Raw genomic sequence first — 13764 nt, forward strand, 5'->3', positions numbered from 1 at the left:
AGGGATGTTCCCATGGTGCCAATTTGGGAACTGAAATGGGGCGTGGGGCCAGAGTGGAAAGGGTAGAGAGGGATGGGCTTTTTTCCATGAGGGAATAGGTGTGGGCAGTAAGAAGAAATCTGGAACGGGGGTATTAAGAGAAGAATGTGAAGTAATTGAAATTCTCAGGGCAGTTTGGGGGTGGCTGCCAGGCAGCCCTGGCTCTGAGCAACAACATCTGCAGTAGAACAAGAAACTCACAGCTCATGGGAACAAATTTTCTGCCTGACTGCAGAGGCCATGACAAACCTGAGTGGTTCCCCTACAATCCCCCAGCCCTTGCTGGCCCCAGGGACTGATGGCATTTGTGCTCACTCAGCTCCATCTCCCCACAGCAGCACCATGGGGGTGCTGACGCCTGCTCTGTGCAGTGCAAACAGGGGCTCCTGAGCCAGTGCTGCCGTGTCTGTGCCTGCAAGGATGCGGCACCTGTGTGAGCTGGGGGAGAGGCCAGGACTGCAGAGGGGGGATGTTGTTGGCAGCTGCATGAGGACGCTCTGGGATGCTGCCCTGGGCTGTCCAGTGCAGTGGAGATGGATCAGCCCCTGCTCTGCTCCTCCTTGCCAGGCTCTCCACCTTGCTGGGTCCTTGCAGAGGACCAGCCATGCTGTTTGCCCCCAGCCTGCCCATGGCCAGCCTGGGGCTGCTCACAGGGTTTTTCTCTGCTCAGCACTGGCCTGGCCAAGTGTTGTGGAGAGTGCCTGGCCAAGGAACCTGGAGCCCCCAGGCCCTGCCCTGAGGCGTCAGTGCTGCCCCAGCAGTGCCCATGGCCTGTCCATGCTGCAGCCCCAGCACTGCCACCCCCAGGGCTGTGCCCGGCCCCGAGAGCACTCAAGCCCTGTTGCAACACGAGGGGCAGGAGGGCAGTAGGGCAGTGGCACGGGAGCAGCACTGGCAACACCAAGTGCTGCTGCTGCTGGGCACAGCACTGATCTGCCCCAGCTCTGCACACAGACATTGCTGCTGCAGCTCCAGAGTTGGGAATAAAAGGATCATCTCTGGAGAAAACTTTGCTGGGAGATCCTTAATTCATTTAAAACCAACCAGGAGCATAGACCCTCATCAAGACATTCTGTGGCCACAGCAAAGATGGAGACAAATAAAATGAGAGATGGCACAAGTAAAGATTTTTCTTTGTGGACAATAATAAAGAAGAAAAAATAAGAAAGAAATTCTCCAAAATTTAATTGATGATAACTATCAAATATGACTTTTATTACAAGTAATTTTCAAGATTGCCCAGCAGTTTAATTCCTGAAAACATCCAGTCATCAGTGTCCACACTGCAGCCTTTAGCTCCCGGTTCCTCAGGCTGTAGATGAGGGGGTTCAGGGCTGGAGGAACCACCAAATACAGAACTGATACCACCAGATCCAGGGATGGCGAGGAGATGGAGGGGGTCTTCATGTAGGCCAATGTGGCAGTGCTGAAGAACAGTGAGACCACAGCCAGGTGAGGGAGGCAGGTGGAAAAGGCTTTGTGTCGTCCCTGCTCAGAGGGGATCTTCAGCACGGCTCTTAAGATCTGCACATAGGAGAAAACAATGAACACAAAACAACCAAATGATAAACAGACACTAACAGCAAGAAGCCCAAGTTCCCTGAGGTAGGATTTGGAGCAGGAGAGCTTGAGGATGTGTGGGATTTCACAGAAGAACTGGCCCAGGACATTACCATGGCACAGGGGCAGGGAAAATGTATTGGCCGTGTGCATCAGAGCATTGAGAAAGCCACTGACCCAGGCAGCTGCTGCCATGTGGGCACAAGCTCTGCTGCCCAGGAGGGTCCCGTAGTGCAGGGGTTTGCAGATGGACACGTAGCGGTCGTAGCACATAATGGTCAGGAGGAAATATTCTGTTCCAAGAAAGAAGAAAATCAGAAAAACTTGAGCAGCACATCCTTCATAGGAGATGTTCCTGGTGTCCCAGAGGGAATTGTGCATGGCTTTGGGCACAGTGGTGCAGATGCAGCCCAGGTCAGTGAGGGCCAGGTTGAGCAGGAAGAAGAACATGGGGGTGTGCAGGTGGTGGCCGCAGGCTACGGCGCTGATGATGAGGCTGTTGCCCAGGAGGGCAGCCAGGGAGATGCCCAGGAAGAGGCAGAAGTGCAGGAGCTGCAGCTGCCTCGTGTCTGCCAATGGCAGCAGGAGGAAGTGGCTGACGGAGCTGCTGTTGGACATTTGCTGTGGCTTGGAATGGGGATCTGTGAAAAAGTTAATCATGGAATAGTTCAGTTTGGAGAGACTTTAAATATCCCAGCCCAGCTTGGTGGCACTTTTCCCCCACTGCCTGCCCAGGGCTCTGCTTCCTGAAGCTGTCCCTGCCAGCAGCTGCTTCCCTGTGTCCAGTCCTGGGCCCTGCTGGTGTTGCCAGAGCGCAGCCCAGCAGACACCTCCCAGCACAGGGCACTGCCCAGGGCCAGCTCATCCTCTGCAGGCTCTGATGGCAACATCACAGAAACCCTGAGGAGGCTGGAAAAGTGACTGTGATGCTGCCTTAAAGGCAGCTGAATTCTCCGTTCACCTTGTAGAGAATTTGGGGTTTTTTATTATTTTTCTTTATCTGAACTGAGAGATGAATATCAGTCTTCTCTTTCCCATCCAGGCAATTCAGAGCAGTAGATTTAATAACAGCTCCTGCCTTGCTATACTCCCTGTATAATCTAATTCAAAATATTCTGTAGTGAAATGTCATGCTAGAGTCATGACACATGAGTCCTGAACAATGCAGCATCCTCACCACACAAGGAGAACACTTCCAAGCCTTACCAGCTGTCTCCTTCCACCCAGACCTTGTCCCTCAGTGCTGGGGCAGCTGCCCGGGCTGGCTGAGAGCTGTCCCTGGCTGGCAGCAGAGTCCCTGCCCCAGCACAGCACCCTGGGCTGCAGGACCCTGCTCTGCAGCACAGCCCTGGGCACCCCTGGCTACTCTACACAGGAGAGAATCAGAGAATGTACTCACAGAGTCTGTAGGCATTGGGATGTTCCAGCTTTAAGAGGTCACTGCAGAAGCTGCAGCTGCCTTGTCCTGCAGCCAGAGGCTTCCTGTGTCAAGGGCTGGGAGTGATTCTGCCCCAGTCACTTCTGAGCATCTTCCCAGCCCTGACGGATTGAAACTCTCTGTGTCTCTGTGCTGTACCTGGGATGGCTGCAGGCAGTGCCCCAGCCCTGCTGGGCTGGGAAAAGAGCTCCTCATTTAGAGAAATGTGCTTTTGAAGCTTTTCTTAATAGCTAGGACGGTCCTCTGTGCCAGGAGCACAGCCCAGCTGAGCAGCACAGACACAGCACAAAGACTTTTAATGACCCTCTTGGGGTTTGTGCTGAAGCCCTGAACATCAGTCCCTGAGAGGGAGCTGGAGAAACCTCTCAAGAACTCCAAGTCACAATAAAACTCCAAAGTTTCTTGAAGTTTGAATGGGTCCCACTGAGGGACACAACTGAGAAAGTGTCCCCAAGCCACAATCAGAATCGAGAACTGGAGGCAGAGGTGACAGGTGGGGACAAAGAGAAACCAAGTCTTGGTGCTCTGGGGCACAGCATGGTATGTGCCACCAAGGCCTGTGAGAAGACACCTTGTCCTGAGCCACTGGGGCCTCCTGGCACAGCCCCAGCAAGGCTGGGCACTGTCACCCCTTGTGCTGCCCTTAGCATGCCCCCACATCCCAGTGGCCTCAGGGATCTGCTGGGACCAGTCCCTGGGGAGCCTTGGTCAGGAATTGCCCTGGGGGCTCCTTCACGCTTCCAGGGACTGCAGGTTTTTCCAAGGACTTTGGGGTTTGCTTTTGCCTTGGGGTCTCTGAGAGCTTTGTGCAATCATGGCCTCCAATTATCTGCTTTAATTAGTCTCTTGAGAGCCTTTGTCAGTAACAACACTCAGTGGGCTCATTAATGCTTCAAGGTACTTCAGTTTTTTAGGGTACTTTCCTTTTTCCTTTCCTCTCCAAGTCTCAGAAGTTTTTTGGCAATCATGGCCTCCAATTCTCTCCTTCAAGGAGTTCATGAGGAGCCATGTGAGCTGGGATCTGTGCCCACTTTTAGAGTTTTCCCATTCAAATGCAAATTTTTTCTGTCTGTCTTCATGGAGACGGAGGCAAAAGAAGGTATTTTTCAAGTCTAAAATGGTAATCCAAGTTAGCTCTGATGTTAGGCACATTAGCAAAGTGTATGGGTTTGCTACCACAGGATAGAGATCTTCAGTTATTTTGTTAACAGGCCTTAGATTCTGTAATATCCCATATGACTTATCTGGTTTTTGGACTGGTTAAATGGAAGTGTTGAATTCAGATGGGAACTCTTTTAACAACCTGAATTGCAAGAAGTTTTCAACTATTGGATGAATTCCTTCCCTATCTTCCTTTTTCAAGGGGTACTGTTTAATTCTAATTGATTGGTTTTTTTCCTTCAGTTTAATTACTATAGGAGGTGCATTTTTCACCCTCCCTGGTACATTGGAGGTCCACACTCCCAGAAACACTTGATTTCTTATTTCTTTACTAATTTCTCCCTCCATATGAGTAGCTGTTAACATTAAAATTAATCCCTCTATGCACTGTTCATAATTTATCTCCAGAATAACCTCCACATTTTAAAATTTAATGTTTACTTGTAATTGTTCTAACAAGTCTCTCCCCAAAAGTTATCTCAGGAAACTGGGAAGATAGAGAAATTTATGAATATCCTTTTGCTTTCCAAGCCTATACCTTAATGGTTTACAAAAAATTGCTTTTTTAAGTTGGCCAATCCCTCCTATTACTGTAGTATAATCCTTCTCCACAGGTGCCATAGTTTTATTCAGAACTGAATATGTTGCCCCCATGTCAACTAGAAATTCCACTTTTTTCCTCTTTCTCTCCAGCTTTAACTTACAACCAGTGGATCTCCTTCAGTGAGATCTCCTGGTCCTCCTCAGTCTTCTTTCACATGTGCAATCACTTTCCCCTTTTCCCAGTCTCCCTTTTCCTGAGGGTCACCCCGTCTTCATTCTGGACATTAATTTTTCCAGTGACCATATTTCTTACAAAATCACACACTGGTCTCTGCCCAACTGGGACAGACCTTGTCTAGTTTGTCCCTGTCTATTTTGAATAACACACTCCTTAAGTTGAGCTCCTTGCATAAACAGAGGTACCCCGATCTTTCTATTGCTGCAGTAAGTTTGTCAACAAAACTAGACAAAGTTTCCTGTGGACCTTGTGTAATGTTCATATAAGATGGCAATTCCCCTCGTTCTGTTCTTACCTTATCATATGCAACACGAGCTAACTGCATTGCCTCTTTTACTACATCTGACCACAATAAAGCTTGACTCTCGGGTGTGGCAAATTGACCAATCCCCATAAACTGTACCAATGTGATCCCGTGAAGCGGATCATCCTGTGCTCTCTGAATAAGTGCAGCATCTTGACAAAGACCCTGGAAGTGAGCCTGCCATAGCATAAATTGTGAGCTTGTCATAATTAGTTTGAAAACATTTTTTATATCCTCTTGCAACAATAACCCTGATCCCCAAATATAATTAAGCACCTGCTTTGTTGGTTCCCCATGCATGCCAGCTTCATTAACTGTACTACAAAGCTGCAATAACAATTTCCAATCTAAAGGAGTTATTGATGCTTCCATTCTATTTTCACCAGTAGGGGTAAATGCAACTGGAAATGCTTGCTGTGTTACACGTGGCTCCTGTAATTTTGCCACATAATCCCTTTCTACAGTTGCTATTGCTTCCTTCATAATCTCACCCCATTCCACTTTACCCTTGATTTTAGCTCTGCCTTTTGGCACCTTATTATCATGGTAATGTGCCACTTCCTTTTTTAACTCAGCTGTCTCCTTTGAAGGCAGCTCCTCCTGCTGTGATAGCAGTGGGGGGGTCGGGGGGGGGGGCAGAGGGCACTGCTTCAGAGGCAGACTTAGGAGGTAATAAAACTTGTTGTGTAGTCAGTGCTTGAGTAAGATTGTCTCCTCCAAAAATATACATCCCTGGCTGTGCAGCAGGGGGTTTATTTTGTCCTGTGATGGACAGCATAGTGGACAGTTTGCCATCCAAGTGCATAGAGGCAACAGCAGCAATATTTTTCTCTGCCTTATATGCCTCTAAGCAATTATGACGCACTAGGGTTGAGACAACTGTTTTGCTACCTTATCCTTATCAATAACTGCTCTATACAAGCAATCTCCTAGATTTTGCCACTCCTCAATTTTGAAAAAGTCATCTGGGTTGGTAAAAAATCCCTGTTCTTTAGCATAGTCTAACACCTTGGGCAAATTTTTATTAAGATCAAGTTCTACCTTTCGCTTTTCTAAAAAGCATTTAAATAAATAATATGACACTTGCTTATCCATATCCCTCCCTTTTTACAAAAGAAGGAAAGGGGCAGTCCAGCAATCAAATCCAATTGCCTGCTAACGTGCGCGCATTGCAGCCTTTGATCAGCATTGTAACCGGGACGGCGAGCTTCCTTTATCGGGAGCGGCTCAGGCACGGGATCCGTTAGTACACCAGCATACAGAGATCCTTGCCCTCCAAGCGCTGCTACTTGGTGCTTGCCAGCTCGCTTACCTCTGGCGGTGGGTCAGTGCAGAGTGGCAGAGCTTCAAGGTCCCTGTTCTGGATGCCACTTGTGGAGAAGCTTTGGCGAGGGAAATATGCAACCAATCAGTGTGATTGATAAAGCATAGTTCAATTTATTGAAGGCACCATCTACATTTATAATTCAAAATATAATGGCTGAAGCATATTTGGCATAATTTCATTAGTTTTAGGTACATATACTTCTCCTACTGTTGGCTCTTGCAAGGGTGAGATGACCACCCCTTCTACTTTTTTAGCTAAGTCTGTATTCGTGCTTTTTAGCAGCAAACCTACTGCATCTATCCTCTATATAGCAACAAACTATCCATCTCTTCCTTCTCTCATATATTCTAGCTGCAGTAGTATCAATTTTATGAATAGGCTGCTATAGCCTGACCTTTGTAATACATGCAGTTTAGCAGCTAGATTGTTGCACTGAACCCTCAGACAAGCCATTTTCATGGCCTGCTAATAAGGCCTCAGCTGAGCCATGTCCATTGGTTGCTAACCAAGCATCAACACTTTATTAAATACTTCTCATTATTTCTTTCAGCCAACTCTGACCCTTTCCTCATGTGGAGCTCCACACAGCACTGACTTCTTCTCTTCTCTCTCTAAATTTCCTTCTGCAAGACAGGTTGACCCCAACCTGTCCCCTAGGCGGACACCTAACCCTGTGTGTCCCTCACACAGCATCTTACCTTGTCTGTCCCTTACACAACAACTTCCCCCTCACAGCACAGCCTGCAGACTCCATCCCAAACTGCAGCAGACTCTGGGTCTCAAGCTCTAACTGCATCAGTAACTTATCCTTCACTAGTTAGCCCACACTTTTAGAATACCCATCCTCATCATGCAGGCAAGGCTGTTTTCATTTCCCAGCAATCAGTACGGCTGTAATTCATCGGGAAAGATTGCCTTCTGTACTATCCCTACAAACTATCCTCCCACATTGGACACATCAGATACTGCTTTGACATTGCACAGAGCTGAGGAGAAAATGTGATGTTTATGGAATTATATCGTTGTTATATTTGTTTTTGTTGGCCATGAAGAGAAACCTATCTATGCTTCTGAGTCTCACCAGTTCCTGACCCCCAAAGAACACAAACCTGATGAGTTGTGGTTCCCACTGCAGGGGTGGCACTTGCACCTCCCTCCATCCCCAGAGCAAAGCTCCCCTGTCCCAGAAAGTGCCTGGCACTGCAGGGATGAAGGAAACAGGACAGGCTGTGGGGATCAGGGGCAGGGCACAGTCAGGGATTTGGGGTGGTTGTGAGCCCAGGGCAGGAGCCAGCCCTTGGCCTTGGGGAACCTCATCCCATTGTCCTGGGCCCATGGCTCCAGCCTGTGCAGATCCCTCTGCAGAGCTTCCTGCCCTGCAGCACAGCCACACTCCCAGCCAGCCTGGGCTCACCTGGCATCTGACTGAGGGTGCCCTCGATGGCCTCATCCAGATCAGCAAGAAAGAGATTGAACTGCCCTGGCCCCAATCCTGAACCCTGGGAACACCCCTGGATGTGGCTCCATTGCCCAGCACTCCTTGGGCCTGGCCATCCAGCCAGATTTCTACCCAGGGAACAGATGCAGTAGAGCGTGTTGGATCAAGGTATCGTGAGCCCAGAATATCGGCATTAGTGCAACTGTAGCTGTGCACAAGAGAGCTCTGCAGCCACTTTCTCTCTTTTCCTTCCTCTGGGCATTGGAGGCAGCTCGTGACTTCAGTGTGGGGCTCGTGTGCAAAGAGCAAATCTGGGCAGAATCGGGGCTGGGAGGGTTTGGGGCATCCTGGGATCTGTGCTGGGCACAGGATATGTTTTCCATTGCTCTGAGACTGTCTGCTGTGGAAAGGGGATGTAATATTCAGTAGAGGAATGATTTTTGTTTTTTATGGAGCTGTGCCTTCCCTTGGTTTGTTTGCTCACAATAAATGAACATTCTTCTGTGTCTTGAGCAGTTCATTCTCCAAGGAAAGCAGGTGGGAGTTGGTGCCATGGAGCTGAAAGCTGCAGGCACAGACTGGAGTGGAGGAAGTTCAGATTTGCACAGGGCTGCTCTGAGTGTCAGGGGTTGGATAAGGGAAATGGTGGGGTGGGGGTAAGGACAAAGTGTGATTGATGGTCAGCCATAAAGTGTCTTGATTTTCATATCTATTCAGACTGCATTAGGAGGTGCTGGGGATCAATGTCAACTGGAGATTGCTGATATCAGTGTATAAACAGGAAAGGAATAAATGTGGAAAAGAAAGGATTTCTCTCATTTTGTTCTTAAATGAAATACGTTACAAATGGAATGAAAGCTTAGACAAGTCCTGCCCTATGCTCAGGTTTCTGGCAGTAACTCTGTTTCAGGTAGCCTGCTGCCCAAATTGCTCTTTCGCACAAGTTCTTTACCATGGTGGATTAGGTCTATTCTAAAATGAATTATTTACTGAATGGATTCAACATAAACAGACAAGAATCTTTAAATTGACTACTTACTGTACAGGACAAACAAAAGAAGTGCAGGTAGATACAAACACAGTGCACATTAAACTTACCTTTATTACAGCTAGTGAAGAAATAGCAGAGATCAGGAGTCAATGTAACTTAGCACCAAATTGATGAGGGAGTGCACATGGAGCCCTTTCACTCAGCTTCCAGAAAAGAAACCACGAAGATGCATCCAGAACTGGGAGAGAAGCCCTGCCCGTTTGCAGGGACTATGCAGAAGACTTCTGCTTTGTAAAAATTTTGTGTGGCTTTTATTGTTTGTAAAGTGAAGTGTGTGTCACTCAGGAATTCAAGGTTTATCTCCCTTCAGCTGCTCTCAGAGCAAGATGCTCATGGTCAGCTGGGAATTCCACCTGCCTGGCACCAAAGAGAATTCAGGACAAGACTGATGTCCAGCCTGGGTTATCTCAGCAATTCCTGAGAGGGGGAAGATGCCCTGAGTGATGGCCCAGCTGATGGACAGAACAGATGAGCTCTGCTGAGCCATAGGGGAAGTCCTGCTGCAGGAACCTCATGGAACCAAGGGTGTGTTGTGACATTGTGATGCCTCATGGAACCAAGGAGACCATGGTGACACCAATGAACCTCATGGAACCAGGGGTCCATTGTGACAGATCAAGGCCTCATGGAACCAAAAAGAGCATTGTGACACCGTGGGGCCCCATGGACCCAAATCTCCACTGTGACAGTCCAGAACCTCATGGAACCAAGGGGCCTTTCTGACACTGCAAGGCCTCAGGGAACCAAGGAGTGCAAAGGTGTCAAACATTGCTTGCAGGGCTCTGCCTTGGGGATGAGGAATTTCCTTGGTGGCACCTTGTGCCTGTATGCAGTGGGGAACCTTAAAAATTTTGGATTGCTTAAAAAAAATTGAAACCCCCTCTTTGTCTGAGTGTTGTCAGTTCTCAGAAAGTCACTGTAGAATGGAAAAAGTAAAGAACCTTTGAAAACTGAAGCACCTAGAGGCATTGAGCTCTATTGAATGTTGTTACTGACAACGGCTCTCAAGAGACTAATTAAAGAAGGTAACTGGAGGCCATGTTTGCGCAAAGTTCTCAGAGACTCCAAGGCAAAAGCAAAACCCAAAGTCCTTGGAAAAACCTGCAGTCCCTGGGAGCATGAAGGAGCCCCAGGGCCATTCCTGACCAAGGCTCCCCAGGGACTGGTCCCAGCAGATCCCTGAGGCCACTGGGATGTGGGGGGATGCTGAGGGCAGCACAAGGGGTGACAGTGCCCAGCCTTGCTGGGGCTGTGCCAGGAGGCCCCAGTGGCTCAGGACAAGGTGTCTCCTCCCAGCCCTTGGTGGCACAGACCCTGCTGTGCCCCAGGGCACCAAGACTTGGCTTCTCTTTGTCCCCACCTGTCATCTCTGCCTCCAGTTCTCTGCTCTGATTGAGGTATGGAGACACTTTCCCAGTTGTGTCCCTCACGATGGACCCATTAAAACTTTAAGAAACTTTGGAGTTTGATTCTCACTTGGAGTTCTTGAGAGGTTTCCTAACAAGCCATGGCTCTGCCTTGATTTCCCTCTGGTCTGGTGTAGTTCATTAGGAATATTTCCTATTATAGTTATGGAAAAACACTTCAAAGTGCTTCTTAAAAATATCCATTCTATTTTAAAGGATGGATTTTATTACTGTTCTCTTTAAGCAGAGGTGATTGCAGCATTCTGTGATTGATATTGATCCAGAGTTTCTCCTCAGGAGGTCTGGCCTGCTCAGAGAAGCTGTGCCTTGAGGTGTGATCCAGTGTGGACAACCTTGCTCCACATTCCCCAACCCCATCCTGTCTGTCCTCACTCACCTGGGACCTGCTTTGCTTGGAGAACTGCCTCCACTCAAGCAAACATGGTTTTCTCCCCTTTGTTTTACTTTTGAAGCAATCTAAAACACCTTATTTTCCCCTGTGAAAACAGACACCCTCCTGAGGTATGTGTCAGCCCAAGGTGCCACCAAGGAGGTTCAGGCCGGGGATCGGGGCCTCAGGGGTGGTGCCTGGAGTCGGCGCCATCTTTCCTTTCTGCCTCTAACTCCCAGCATGCCTTGCAGCCCTATAGAGCCCCATTGGAGTCGGCACTACAATACCCATCATGCCCCACGCTCCACAGAACCCCGGTATCCCCCCCCATATGTCCAATAGATGTCCTCCAGAAACTCCAAGGATCCCTAAGTGTCCCCTCAATGCCCATTTGCGTACCCCCAAAAACGTCCCAGAATCCCCTGAATGCTCCCAACCCCACAGATGCCCGTTACAGCCACTTCTGGGAATTCATCTGCTGCTATCCCCCGTGTGCTCAGAGCACCTTATAACACAGTCCCGTGCCTAAAACTCCTGCTGTGCCCCGTGCCCTAAAGTGCCTGGCTAGAGCTCTCCAAGCTCCCCCAAGTGCTCCCGAACTGTAAACATTCCTCCCTGAGGACTTGAAGTCGCCGTTCAGAGGCAAAAGTGTCCCCCAAGTGCCCTTCCAGTGCTCGTAAACACTCCACTAGAATCACTTCCGGGACTACAGCTCCCATCATGCTTTGTGGTGCCATAGAGTGCTATTCAAGCAATGACTTCATCTCCCATCATGCCCCATGCTCCACCGAGAGATATTGCAGCTGTACCTGGAATAACCATGATGCTCTGCGGCCCCATTAAACTGTATTATACCTACTCCTACAACTCCCATCATGCCCTGCACCCCAGAAAACCCCCTTACAGACCCCCATGAGCCACTTCAAAGCCCAGACTTTCCCTCAGGATCCCTAAGTTTTTTTCTAGTGCCCACTCAATGCCCCCAAGTGTCCTCCTGTCCCTCAAAATTCTTCCCCCAGACCCAAAACTGCCCCGAATGTGCCCCAGAAATGTCTCCCTGGACCCCAAAGTGCCCACCCTAAACCTGTCTGAAAAAAAAAAAAAAAAGATATAAAAATAACTCAAACATTATGAATTATCCTAAAAAGGGAGAAATAAATAACCAATAGAGCTTAATTAATGAAGGGAATTGTATTACATAAAAGCAATGACCAATAATTTTTTTGGTTGCTAATAAAATATTTTTATTACAAATATAGAAATTTGGTCTAAAAAATAGAATAACAATATTACAAATAAGGAAAATTAATTTTAATTTTAAAATTAAATAACATTTTTATTACAAAGAGAAATTAATGAGGTTTTTTATATTTTGGGTTGTCAGCACCAGGTGGGAGACATCATGATATGGTGATGATGGGGGTGAGGAGCAGGTTGTCCAAACAGGGTCAGCCTGCAAAGGGGCTCATTCTTCAATGTGCCCAGACCTCCTAAGGAGACATTCTGCATCAAGGTCACTTGGGAAATGCTTCTATCACTTCGCCTCTGAACAGAAAAAGTGAAAAACATTCCCTTGAGTAAAGTCATGATGCACTTTCAAATCTTCCTTCTTAGGAAAACTCCAAAATGTCTCCAAGCATCTGCACAAGCCCTGGAGACTTGAAGACAAATGAAGAAATACAAAGAGCTCCTGGAATTTTTCTGTATTTTAATGATCCCCAAAATTGTTATGAATGGAGTCTTCAATTGTTCAGTTAATCAAACAACAAATATAAATTTAGCAGTAATTTATTAATAATAGCAGTAATTGTATATAAACAAATTCAATCAAAGTATATTTGTTATGTATATTTAAATAAATACAAAATTTGGCAGTGAGTATTTTAGTGTAATTGAGGTTGAGTTCAAATAAAGCATAAGCAAAACCAACCAGGGGTACAGAGACGGCCCTTCCTCTCACACCATGACAACTGAATCAAGCTAAAATCTCATTTATATAGTTTACTAATACATATTAATACAGAATGTTCTGGAAATCTCCTCCTAGATCCTATTCCTAAAATCTCCATCACTATGTTGTGTTGCTCATGCTTCAACAATGGTCTGGGGTCTCTCCTCCTTTCGGGGATCTTGTTTCTGGTGAAGGCTCTGGGTCTTCCTCAGGGTTCATTGTGTGGCCTCTCAGGTAGAGCAGGCGCACTGAGCTTAGAGTTATATAATTAAGCTGATGTTCCCATAACAAGCCAAGTGTCTAATGCTTGGAATCATCCCAATTTGGCTCAATTCAAAGACAAAAGTTTTATTTCTAGATGCTATTCTTAGACCTATACCCTTACTATCTCCACTCCCACTAAACAACTGGAGAATGATACCCATCTGCTTTGCTTAACCTTCCTTTATCTTTTATGCATTGGAACAATAAAGTACAATTATTCTATTGATAAAAAGCAACAATTTTGCTAATATAATTACAATTTAATTAGCAGAAATCATATTTATAACAGGACAGATTTGGGGCTGAGTCCAGGAGCCCCAGGCACTGAGACAAGGTTAAAGAAGCTGCTCAAGGAGTCAGAAGCAAAACTCCAAGTCCCTTGGAGCATCAGTGGCCCCACTGAGGGCAGGGACTGCCAAAGGCTCCTCAGGGACTGGTGAGAGCAGATCCTTGAGGGCAGGATTGCAGGAGCCAAAGGCTGTGAGCAGGAACTGCAATGCTGAGCAAGGCCTGGGCTGGTTGGAGGCAGCAGAAAGGCCAAGGGCTGAGCCCAGGCCTGGCCCAGCAGGGCCTGTCCCTCACGGGTGGCTCGGGGCTGTTCCTGGGGCACTGGGATGGGAGGGGCAGCAAGGACAAATGGCATCACCCTGCAA

The 13764-nt window shown here is 47.5% G+C and overlaps 1 protein-coding gene across 1 annotated transcript; it reads right to left on the reverse strand.

Moving 5' to 3' along the window:
• Positions 1 to 1239: 1239 nt before the first annotated feature.
• LOC306815270 (olfactory receptor 14A16-like) lies at positions 1240 to 3140 on the reverse strand (the record flags this gene model as incomplete). The annotated part of the gene is made up of 2 exons (XM_079331861.1): positions 2999 to 3140; positions 1240 to 2240 (listed from the first exon to the last, which is right to left on the reverse strand). The coding sequence occupies exon 2, from the start codon at positions 2215 to 2217 to the stop codon at positions 1240 to 1242; it is 978 nt and encodes a 325-aa protein (XP_079187987.1). The 5' UTR covers positions 2218 to 2240; positions 2999 to 3140.
• Positions 3141 to 13764: the final 10624 nt, after the last annotated feature.

This window comes from Erithacus rubecula, assembly GCF_903797595.1.
Source record: "Erithacus rubecula genome assembly, contig: scaffold_111_arrow_ctg1, whole genome shotgun sequence".
Lineage (NCBI taxonomy): Eukaryota > Metazoa > Chordata > Aves > Passeriformes > Muscicapidae > Erithacus > Erithacus rubecula.